Source organism: Centropristis striata, chromosome 4, assembly GCF_030273125.1.
Source record: "Centropristis striata isolate RG_2023a ecotype Rhode Island chromosome 4, C.striata_1.0, whole genome shotgun sequence".
NCBI classification, from domain to species: domain Eukaryota; kingdom Metazoa; phylum Chordata; class Actinopteri; order Perciformes; family Serranidae; genus Centropristis; species Centropristis striata.
The window spans coordinates 10501426-10514296 of NC_081520.1; the positions used below are offsets into that span (position 1 = coordinate 10501426).

Genomic DNA, 12871 nt, shown 5'->3' on the forward strand with positions numbered 1-12871 from the left:
GCTGCACTTTTATTCAGTTGTTCCTGGCTGTTTCTATTAAACTGTGTCACGCTACAGCTGTTCAGCGATCTCCCTCTCTTGTCTCTCGTCTGGCAGATTTGGGTGATGAGGCAGCGGCTTGGGCATCCATGGGCATCATGCTCTGGGCAGGGATCCTTGTTGTAGTATTTGTACTCCTGCTGCTAGCTGTGGATGTCACTTGTTACTTTGTCAACAAATGTGGCCTCATCATGTGCCTCTGCGGAAAATCGGGCACGGGGACCAAAGGGCACAACTTGGAGGAGGGCAAGGCAGCCTTCATGTGAGTATCAGTGACAGTTACAACAGTGATCGTTACCCCAGGCCAGATTAAAAATAAGGGTCAATTGTACTGTAGGACCCAATTCTATTTCTGAAACCCCTCATATATCCATTTTAAAGTTGCCCTAATAACATTTCAACAATGGAACAGATAACTGTGTGTGAGGTAATCCTTTATTGGAAAACACAGAATAATCCCTCAACTCTGCTCCTCCACCTCAGCTTTTGAGCATCTTTCTGATGACCGTTTTGTTTTTACGGCCCGAACCTTTACTGTTCCGTTATTGCTGTCATCCTCATGATTTCCAGTTGCAGCAGGCATTTGTTTTCAACAAACAAGCTTTCATAAACACACTGTACACAACCTGCCCAGCACCAAATGGCAGGCAGACAAAGTCACCCACTAGCTGGTGAACATAGAGGAGCATTTAGCAACTGAAGAACCAGATGTTTCCCTCAAGAGATGGCAGAGACCAAAACAGAACTTAAAGGCGTACTCTGTTTACTGCAGAGGCATTTACGTGTCCTGGCTATCCTAATGCAAGGTGAAAATGCACACAGAATGTATTGTGATCAGAATACAATTGGATCAGCAGTGACATTGTGACAGAATCTAAACCAGGTGTAAATGCTACCACAATCACATGAGACTTATCATCAGCATCAAAACAAGAAGGAAGAGGTAAAGTAGCTTGCTTTATGTGATTGGCTGCCTGGACCAAGTGTTACCATGATGAGCGGTGCGACACTGCTAAAAATTGAAAATATATGAAATTTTAATTAATACCACTAGTGGTTTTAATCTAGGTGCACCATAAAATAAAAAAAGCTGGTTTTGTTGGTGGCTCTTTCTAGTACCTGATTGGTGCCTAACTCTGCTTTCTTCCACCCTGAAACAAGGCCGGCAAAAGATATGCGAAGTAGCAGTAACTGGATCATTATCTAGGAACAAATCATATATATTTAGCAGGTGGAAATGGGGCCTAAGACTTGTATAAGTGTCTGCTGGATGTGTAGACATGCAACTGTTTGTTAACCACAACAACTTTCCCAGGTGATTATATGTCTGTGTTTTGTTTACAACTTGTTGCACTGGTCCCAAGTGGCCAAAAAGCAAAACAATGAAGGCAAAATATTTCCAGTTCTGAAGAAGAATCAGTAAATGTAGAAGCCTTTTGGTAAAATAAATAAAAAGAACACTGTTTGATGCTCTTTGAACTGTTGTGCGAATCAATCTGTGATGTTATGTGCATTTCAAGCTTCCTTTTTTTTTTAAAATTTGATCTTGTTGTTGTTGTTGACACTTTTGTCTACTGTACCTCTGCTTTAATCAGTGACTTCCTACATTCCCCAGAAGGCCTTTAATGACTGACATTAAAGATGATTAAGAATCTTAGCTGAAGGTTTTATGTTTAGGCTGATAAACAAGAGATAGCAGGGGAAGGGTTTTTTCCATTAAAGGCAAACTGTTGTGCCTCTTGAGCAAAATCAACACATCTCGTGACTGCCGTGCATTAAGGTCCGCTCAGTCCGTATCCACAGGAATGGGGGAAATAAACAAATCAATAAAACAGTTTTTAGAGTGGATTTCTCCTTCAGTGAAACTATGAAGGATGCTGGGTTTAAGTGAAGCATCGAACAAATACGCTCATGTGCACGACAAGACAGTTTTGAATCAATTTGAGTGGGGAGTTGCATCACATATTGATTTGTGCTACATACAGCAACATGTACTTCTTCGCATGAGTTGGTCGACTGTGACTGAGTTGACAGGATGAATCCACTCACGTGTGTTGATATAATTACTGTCTACTACTCTTGTGTCACCTTTTCTCACTGCTCACTGTGGCGGGCAGGATAACTGTTTTATGAAATATTCTGCTCACGTTTAAAAATATATATTTCCTCCGTCTGTCCTGCAGGAAAGATGAGTCCAAAGAGCCAATAGTTGAAGTCAGAACAGAGGACGAGTGCACAGCCAATCATAATGCAGCAGGACCGACAGAACCCAATGAAACCACACCTCTCACAGAGCCAGAGTGAGTAAAAAAGGACGTCCAGCATACGGCCTCTTTACCGCTCAAGTCTTCTTAGCTGTTGTACAATGCACTCCACTTCAAAGAATAATTATCTTATTCAACAGGACAAAATTTGACCTCTCTCTGAAATTAAAAGAGCTAATTCTTAGGTGGAGTCCACTGAACTGTGTTGCTTTTCCGTTTTTTATTCCCTTTCAGAGGGATTACTGCACTTTGTGTTTTTTCTCCAGCCTCTGGAGATTTTCTGTCTCATGTGTATCAAGGTTGAAGCAATACCAGTTAAACACACAGAAAGGCTTTTTGTCCTCTTGAGTGTGGTCAACTCTCACGTGAAGCCATTTGATAACCTCAGCAAGCCATCTCTCATTATCAGCAGTCTGGAAAAAAATTGTCACTGGTACTGTTTAACCCTTATAGGTGGTTCTGCGTGGTGCTGTAGTTTTCTGCAGGAAGACTGGTTTATTTAGTATATTAGTTTTCCTAGACAGTGTACTCCATGTTGGTGTGTGTATGGGATGTATCCTTTGATGTCCACTCACAGCATGACGCCCTCTTTTGCTTTGTTTCTTTTTCTCACTAGGCTTAAAGTTGCTGTTTTTAAGTTGCTTTGTCTATGTTTGTGTGAATTTCTGAAGCCAACTAATCCCTCTGCATGCTCTCGTCCGAGCCACCCTTCCTCTGTCACAGTCACCCTGGTGTCTAGTCTGTGTGTCTCTGTTCTCTCCCTGCTCTCTCAGGCTGGCGGCTTACACTGCTGCTCTGGCACTGGACACCCTCTCCTCCGTAGCCACCAACTCTGACACAGCCACTGCAACAATTGACCCCGCTCAGGACAGCCCCTCTAGCGAGACCACTACCCTCACTTGTAGCCTGTCTACCCCGGCCAACGACCCCTCACCCACCCCTGTCCTGGCCCCGGCCCCGACTCCAGAGTCGAACACGGCGCCGCCGACTCCCCTCATCTCCACCTCTGCCGTCGAAGCTAAAATGGCCCCGTTAGTAGAACAAAGAGGAAGCGACACCCCGGAGGAACAGGAGAAAATAACCACTTCTCCTCGTACCCCTGAATGGACTAAACCTCAAAAAGCTGGGACACCGATTCCACCGAAGCGTAGACACTCTCCTAAACTTGCCGCTATGAATGCTAAAGGTAGCCCGCCTGTATCTCCACTGGCTACGTCTTCCCCATCCTCCTCTCCTGCTCTCGACACCAAGAAACCTGCTCCGAAGCCACCGCTCAACAAGCTCCCCTTACAGCCACACACTGTAGCCTTAGACACCGAGACGCCAGCACAAACTGCCTCCACACTAGCAACCACTGCCCCTCCGAAACCAGACCCTGACTTAAACACAACTGCCCCTAATCCTAGTGGGCTTAGCCTTACTGCCTTTGACACAAAAAACAAACCTGTTGATCGAAACACTGACAAAGATGCTGCGACTAGCTCTCCTCCAGTGATCCACGGGGCTCTTAAAGTCCTGGATGCTGAAGGACCTGCTCCTCTAGTTGCAGACGTCCCCTCTCCTTTACCTGTTACTCCTATTCCTTTCACTCCTGCCCCCGCCACTGTCGAGGCGCTGATTACTAATGACCTTCTCACATCGCCGTCTGACACGTACGACTTAGTAGCCTCTGATGGGGGACCCAAAAATGCAGATTTAGAGTTAGAGCTGACGAACGGGACAGAGAGACCCCCCCTGGCAGACCTTATTAGCTTAGAGAGCCCGCCCTCTGCCCCCTCTCTGCCCAATGGAGACGGAGCAGACCTCCCCCCCTCAGGCCCAGTTCTGGAGGCGTCAGAGACTCTGGCCAAGACTGCTCCTCCTGTCAACGATGAGTACGGCTCCCTCTAGAGGTTTATCTGTGTGTTTGTGCGAGTGTGTGCGTGTAACTTGTATGCCCATTCATTCACCACCGCATCTTGCCATTGACCACACAATATGAAATATTGTAATGGTAAACTGTGGTAATGACACTGGGTTAATTACTAGTGAGATGTTGTGGATTGTGAAAGACAAGTGATATGATGGTTCTGTTTTTATTGCTTGTGTGTGTAATAGTTCTCCATCGTGGGGTCCTCACTTTTGCAACATTCACCACAAGAATAGTTAAGCCCCTTTCAGACATGCACCTTGTTATTTTTTATGTCTTGTTCAGAAAAAATCAAATGTAAAAATCACTGACAATATCGCAAGCCCAGTAACGTTTCTGTAAGACGTCCAACACGGCACCACACGACCAAAGCTGCTTCAACAATCCCACAACCTCCTCTGATGACCGGCTTCGGAAACCCCCCCCTCCTCCCCCACACCTTTCCAACAAACTAATAAAAACTGACAATCCAAGTGCAGAGGGGAGAAAGTAAGCAGGGTTTGAACTTTTCGCTCTCAAGCTCTCTTTCATTTGTTACGCAACTATTTCTGTCACCTTTTGTCTTTACAAACATGTGCATCACTATAAATACCTCCCAGCAGAGACTGTCTCAAAGTGTGCACCGTTATACACATATTTACAAGGCTTTCCACACAAGGATAAGGAGTAGCCAGATAGAGGGGTCCAGGGGCAGGAAACATTTAGCTGTAAACACCCAGATTTATGTAGCTTCTGGGATATTCTAATGCCACTGTTCCATCATAAACGCTAATCACAATTATTACATATTTAAATGAGTTTGCCTACGTGATTGTAAACATTTAGTCAATTATTATAAAGGAGAATCAGGATTTTTGTGCGATTTAGCCCACGCAAGTCATACCTATTCCTGACTGGAACTTTTTTTGTTAAGAATTATTAGAATTTATTTATTCATTGGGTAAGATTTTCTTAACGTATAAGGATAGTCCCTGTCAGTGCAATCACTGCAATTCTTATTGTCATCAATTATTTTGCAAATATTCCTCAAACACTGAAAATGACTGATAGGGACAGATACAGGCAAGTTTCCAAATGACATATTGTAGTTTTTTGCTTCTTTAGTTGTTGGACTTTTTAGACGAGATAATTCCCTAATAAATTAGGAAATTGAGAACATTTAGCATCCTCTCTTAAATGAGGCTTCAGCTGAAAGTCATTTTAAAATCACTGCCACTTATTCACACTTATTCCTTATAATTACTGTCTCAGCCGTGTCACTACTCCTTGTCCTGCACCAGATGGCAATATTGCACAAGCTTTGTCTTTTTCCATGACACCTGTCCTGTCTGAATAACCAACACTTGTGTGTGTCTGAATGATAAAACAGGGTCACTCAAACAGATAGACGAAGCCAGCAATGCCTACACATTCCATGTCTGAAGGGGGCTTTATTTTAACGACATAGTGTTTTGTCTCAGGCAGCAACTGTTTGCCTCTGAGTGTTGCCTAAATCCTCACCGACTCTACTAAAGACAACAGAGGCTAGACGGTGTTTTCCTGCTCTGAACTGCAGAAGAGAGGAGAAGAGCTGCAGGCAGGATGTAGATACCGTGCTGCACTGCTTTAAGATGAACATGGATATCACATACCACAAGCCCAGGGCCTATTTGCTGTGCCATCATAGTCTGTTTGAAGTTAATGATTATCAGATAACATTTGATAAATGCTGTTTTAGATCGCAAAGGTTAGTCGATACCGGGGGAATTATCTGTTTAATTTAACTGTTGTCAAGGTGGTGAAGAAATATGTAAGAAGACCTCTAAATACAAACAGCGTCTTCTTACATATTGGGTGAAGGTGTCATTGAGAATAAATGGTTAAATTGTGTTCAACTCAAGTGTTTGTTTGCTCAGATTTTTTTTGTTTTCTACCCAGAGACGACCAGATTTCTAATTTTGCACTTTCTCCTTTCATTCCATTGCAGGAAGATTTTTTCCGATGAGAAAGGCAAACTGGAGGAGGCAGACTTATCAAACGCCCTGACGGAGATCGCTGCAGAACACAACAGTGTCATACAGACAAATACCACCGAGAGCAAAGCATGATGGGCCGGGGAACCCCCCCCACACACACAACCCCAGCCCAATCCAAAACATTTTGCAGCAGCGACGAGCGAGAAACACTGCAGGAGTTTTGATTTCCAGTGCCCTTAACTACATATTCGAAACCACACACACACACACACACACACACAGACACACACACAGACACACACACACACACACACACAGTGTCGATTGGTTTCTGGTTTCATTCATGAAATGTTTACTACACCCAAGGAATTTATCTTTAGATCATAAGAGATTTATTTTATTTTTTTATTGTTATTTTATTTAACCAGTCAGGAAGATTAAGGACAATCTCTTATTATAATGATCGCTTGGTAAATATATGAAATTAGACTTTCTGTTCTGTGCTTTTAGTTTGAAATGCATCTGCGCAAAAGTATTGGATTATCAAGAGAAATGTATAAAAATAAAAAACCTGACTATATATAGAAATTATTTTTCTTATTTTCATGTCTTACTGTTGAAATGTAAAACTGTTTGCATTTATTTTAGTTTGGACTCTTAATTTGTGGGCTTGTCTCATTAAATAGCTTGTTCTGCATGTGTGACCTGCAAGTGGTTGTAAAGTTTTTGTTTACAAGGTTTATTGTTTCACTTTGTCTGCTACAGGGATGTTCCATCTCTCACAGATACCCTGGCATTGATTAAACACAGGCCCGACTTCAATGTTTGGATTATAACCATGTTTTTTATGGTTATAAAAATACAGGATTAGCCCACAGTCAGCTGCAGGGGGAAAGAGAGGGAGAGAGAATCCCACAACACGTCAGATCAGATTTGGCCCATTTTATGATTAAAATATTCAGTCTATCACTGCCTTACCACAGTGCTGGTTAAAATACTCGTCAATCAAATGGATTTGACTAAAAAAGAACAACTCATTGAACACACAGAAAAAGACAAACTGCCAGCAGAACTGCTGATTCTCAGCCAAGGGTTGAACAACCGTGAATCTTATGATCTTGAGCTAAATTTACTATTTGTTTGGGGGGCAACAACTGCTGCTGTTTCTTCCTCACATTAAAGCAGATCAAAAAGGTCTGGCTTCGTACTTCTGAGTTGTGCTTTCAAAGCAAGAAAAAGAATAAAAACTCTAAAAAGCATTTTTTGTACTATTTAAAAACTACAAAGATTTCTTTTCCATTCCTGCCTGCAAGCTTGTGCACTGTGCCTGTGTGTCAATAGATTGTCTTGTCATCAGTTTCTATGATAATCTGCATAGCTTTGTCGTGAGAGGTTTAGCCTATTCTTTTTTATTTACTATATTGTATTATTAGAAGAAAAGTACGATAAATGGACTAATGTGGTCATTATAACACGTGTAGTGTATGAAACTGTCCGTCTCTGGTCACAGCACTATATATCGCCAGCTATAGTGAAGGAAGGTGTTTTGAGCCTTGGCATGAATTCAGTCAGTACTTTATAATGTATACATGGCAGATAGACGTGCCCATGTTTGTTTGGGGGGAAATAGTTCTCATATTGATTTCATGAGTGTTACCTTTGGGGCTTGTTCTGGCATTACTACACATTGTTTTTATTTTCTCTCCCCCGGTTGTTATTTAAGTGTTCTGTAATGTGGTCTTTGAACTTTTTCTTTTCTTTTTTTAGTTTTTGTCTTTTTGTACAAAAATTCACTCACCAAGAGCGACTGCTTGACAAGTTCAGGATAAACATTGGCAGGAAGCAGGGTGGTCCCACCTGAAACAGAAGATACAACTTTTTTTTTTTTTTTTTTTTTTTTTTTAAAGCTTTGGATTAAATTGAATACAGATCGCAAGTGTATAAGAACACGAAGACAAACTTTACTCACCTTCCACTGCTGTTACCTGACCACCTTGCTCCCTCGTCACTGGACGCTCCTTTTGGTTTTATTGGGTCAAACTCAGAAAATATCTGTTGTGTACAGTCTGAGTGCTAACCCATTTACAAAATAAAAAATGGTTTCCGAATCTAATTTTGTCCTGGCCCATTTTGTCATTAGTTTCAATTACTTTTCCTTTTTTCCCCTCCTTGGATTCAGACCATGTGGCGACACATTTCAAACACTAGATGGCAGTATATCCCTATTTTTGGCCCCCCTTTTGTTTTCGCCATGTCATGGACACACTCAGGACTATTTACAGAAAGGTTACAGTGCAAACAGGTTATGTTGGGCTGGAAAATTCCCCGAGCTACTTGCTCAGATGGAGGTGGGAGCAAATAAACACGTGTTACATAATGCGTGTTTGTGCGGGAGTAAAGTTAATACTTCCAGGCTAGGATGTCAAAATACTCTGAACCAGTGAGGGCTTGATATTTTCAGCTGTGGCATTCCTCTAATGTGACACGAACCCGCAAACCGGTGCAGTGTCAACAGAGCGTCAACAACCACAGAGGCCAGCCTGACCCAGCATGGCATCCTGTTTCACTCCACACTGACCGACTGTCCTCTTACCCAATTTCATGTTTTTCGACTGTCTGTGATATACAAACTGGTTTGAAATTCACATCCACTCTGCATTAACCCGTTTCTGCTTCTTATTCCAGCAACAGCTAGCTGGTCCTGACCTGTAGCCCGTCAGTAGTTCAGATGCCCTGTAGATGTCTCTGATTGCAGCCCTGATGGAGAGACGAGGAGCAGAGGGCGATCATTCAGAGCCGTGACGTCGCCACGGAGGAGTCAAGTCAGCCGCGCGCAGCCTTGACCATACCGGAAGTTAGGTGATGTGGCCTTCAAAGTAAAGAGAGTAGTTGAGGGGGAAAAGGGGGAGACATGAGGTTTGCAGTGCAACAGGAGCTCTATTGAAATCTAGACTTGTACCAAAAACATCAGTTTATTCCGCCAGAATTGTAGCAACGATTTAAGTAACATAATTTGTATTTTTCTTTTGTAAATTGCTTTTTTAATGCATACTACATACACAAATCAATCATAGCATGCTAGAAACTAGAAAGAAAAGTTATATGATTCAGGAGTATATAACAAAGAACAGAGAAGATATAAAAATAAAACAGAAAATAAATATTCATGAATTTGCAATCAGAAGCCAGATAATGAAGATGTCAGTAGAGGTCAAGAAGCCACAGGCTTATACACTGGATCTCTCCTCAAGGTAGACGAACAAAGAATAAAAAAGAGACTAAGTTAACATAATCTATGGAAAATACAACAACAACAAGAACACTAAATGAGCACAAAAATAAACCAGTCAGTAGACAATTTATAAAAACAAACCAAAAAATAAAACACAGGGAAGGAAGGGAAAGAAAAATATATCTATACAACAACAATTCCAAAAATGTTGGGAGACTGTAAAACGTAAATAAAAGCAGTATGCATGCATGTGAATGAGTGTATATATCTACAAAAAACACCAACATTTAAGCATTATATATCTTGTCTTTGTTCAATTAAATTCAGGTTGCACAGGATTTTCAAACCCTTGCGTTACGTTTTTACATTGTCCCAAAAATCTTTGGCTTGGCAAAATAGGTTTTGCTGCTGCCCCCGTCTACAGCAATATATCACTTAATTTCCATGTGAGTACTCCTGCCTGCTTCTACTATGCCCATCACAATCTACTGTAGGTAATACACTGACTATGGATAAGTTCCTCATACTTCCCTTTTTCAATATAGCTGCTATCCCTTTAATATTATTGTATACTGTTTGGACCAAGAGTCATATTTCCTTAGCATTTTAACTTACAATTGCTGTGTTTATTCCTCTAATGGTAAAAGTATTTAGATCACTCACTCAAACAAAAGCACTTCCACAATATAAATACTACATTACAAGCATTCATATGTTACTTGTTAAGTAAAAGTTAAAATAACCAGCTTAATCATCACCAATATTAGCAATCATGCAGAAAGAATGTCCTCCATATTATATTATTATATTAGTGGATTATTATTAATGATAATGCCAAGATGTACGTGTTGAGCTAATTTTGACAACTTTATATAATGGTATGTAGTTTAATTTACACATAAGGGATTGTATTTCATATACATTATATATTGATGGGAAACAAAAGAAAGCAAAAGCCAACATGCAGGGTCTTAGTAAGGTGTTGGGCCACCACATGCTGAACAGAGCAGCTCCAACATGCCTTGGCATTCATTCCACAAGTAGCGATGGTGGTGTGCTGGTGTTTTGGTGATGGTGGTGGAGAGGACTGTCTCACATATGGGTCATAAATCTCCCAAAGATGTTCAACTGGGTTGAGTTCTGCTGACCTCTGGATAGGGGCATTGTAAAACCCGGAAGAAGTCACTCCTATCAGGATAGAAATGTTTCATCCCGGGAAAACGGTAATCACTCGGAACAACTTTCTATTGATTTGCAGCAGCCCTTCCCTCCACGGCAGGGGGAGGCAACCTGCCGTTCTGGAGCAACATGTGGTCTGCAGTGACAAAAATGTATACGAAATTAAACTGCTATTTCTTACATTTTCATTAATCATTGGTGTAGGCCTAAAGCAATTTGTATTCTTCAGTCGTAAAAATGTGTTTAAAAAAGTTTTAACATTTTAGTGAACAAAAATGTACAACATAGCATATGAAAGTCTACGGCGCGTCGCTTTAACCTCTAAATTTTGCCAACTTCATGTCTAGTTTTGAGTTTCTCTAGCTAGGCTAGCTTTCGGTATTTCTTCAGCCTCTCATTTACACTTTTACAAAAACATATTAAATGCTCATTAAGACCGATCAGTAATATTGGTGGGCTAATTTAGACTTGCTATCTTGTTCATTATGAGGCTCAAAATAAGGTTTGTCTCTCCACTCTGACATTTTTTCTCTCTTTTTTTGTCCAACAATGGCTCTTGTGTTAGTAAAGGTTGCTGACCCCTCCTCTAAGGGAACAAGTGGACCTAAGTCCATGCCAGCACAATGTCCCCCCCACAGACAGGGCAATCAGATCCCCTCAATGTGGAAGTCAAGCTGTACAACACACATGCACTCCCCCTCTTGGCCCAAATGGTCACATGAACCATCTTTGACTATATTCTTTACATCAGTGCCTGTGGTTTTTGCACCACTGAGTTCTGCAACCCCACTGTAATATCCCTCTCTACTTCGACGGACTGTTTTCTTGCTGACAGTCTGATCACGTCCTGCTTTGACCTTCTCACTCACCTGCATTGCTCTTCTGTCTCTCCTTACATATCACACTAATGCACGAGCATCACAGCCATCAAATGTGAGCTGTCGATCACAATTTCCGACCCTGTTTACTGACGTGTTTCCCGTAGATCTAAATGCAGATGCCACTTTAGTCGCTGCACGTCTGTGTGACTGAAGCTCCTGACATTCGTGCCCCAACAATGAACTCTGTTTCAAAGTCGCTAAGATCTTTTCGTCTTGCCATCTTGATACTCAGAATCAACGGGGGCCAACTCAGTATTTTCACACATGCCACAGAGCATAATTGCATGTTAATTACTTAGTTGTACCATAAAGTGCAACTCTGAAGTATCTGGATTTGTTTAAATATTTCTCCACAGATTTTCCCTTCAATTTGTCACCCACCTGGGTCTTTCTTGTACGTTAAATATTACAAAGTCGCTAATAGCTGTTAAATGATGAATGAATGAATGAATGAATGAATGAATGAATGAAGTATCTTTATTTCGAACATGTTTAAAAACAACACAGAATGAACAAAGCTTACAACTGAGTACAATGATGTAATGAACATAAGGTAAAGCCTGTCTGAAACCTTGAGGTCAATCTCATAAAACAAATTCAAACAAACCCATATAAACAGTCATGGAAAAAAGTATTAGACAACCTTTGTTTTCTTCACTTTCTTGTTCATTTTAATGCCTGGTACAACTAAAGGTACATTTGTTTGGACAAATATAATGGTAACAATAAAAATAGCTCATAAGAGTTTAATTTATGAGCTGATATCTAGACATTTTCCATGGTTTTCTTGATAATAACCAAAATCATTTTCAAGAAATCCATGGAAAATGGCTAGATATCAGCTCTTAGATTAAACTCTTATTAACTATTTTTGTTGTTATCATCATATTTGTCCAAATAAATGTAGCTTTAGGCATTAAAATGAACAAGAAATTGAAGAAAAAGGGTAGTCTAGTATTTTTTTCCATGACTGTATATAGTAAATTGTCTATACCATATAGCAACTATCCCAGTGTTTACAACCCAATACAATACAAATAACTATCTCAATTTTAAACATAACCCAATAAAATGTAAATAATAATTAATAATAATAATAATCCCAGTTTTATATACAAACCCCTACAATATAAACAATAATGCAGTCGAATAAAAGTGCAAAGTACCAAAAAAATAGGTTCACTCAAGTTAAGTATCTCAAAAAAATTAAGTAAATGAGTTTTATTTCACCACTTCATTCTATAATTTAAAACTTACACATGACTCACTTATAATTTTTAACCATCGGGATTCCTGAAATCACATATAAACATTCATGACGAGAAAATAAATCCCAAAAAGTGATTCAGTTCAAATATGTGTAAAGTGCTGGACACTGGAGGGGGAGGTGTGTTAGTGTGGACTGACATTCT

The 12871-nt window shown here is 40.5% G+C and overlaps 1 protein-coding gene across 4 annotated transcripts in view; it reads left to right on the forward strand.

The window, feature by feature from the left end:
- Window positions 1-8280, forward strand: part of ncam1b (neural cell adhesion molecule 1b) — an 82125-nt gene extending 73845 nt beyond the window's left edge. For 3 of the 4 annotated variants that reach the window (XM_059330974.1, XM_059330975.1, XM_059330976.1), the window contains 3 exons: window positions 97-301; window positions 2223-2339; window positions 6179-8280. In XM_059330974.1, the coding sequence (XP_059186957.1) occupies window positions 97-301; window positions 2223-2339; window positions 6179-6299 (443 nt within the window). In that variant the 3' untranslated portion in view covers window positions 6300-8280. Of the gene's footprint in view, window positions 1-96; window positions 302-2222; window positions 2340-3076; window positions 4178-6178 lie in introns of all 4 variants that reach the window. The other variant, XM_059330977.1, reaches the window with a different exon arrangement.
- Window positions 8281-12871: the final 4591 nt, after the last annotated feature.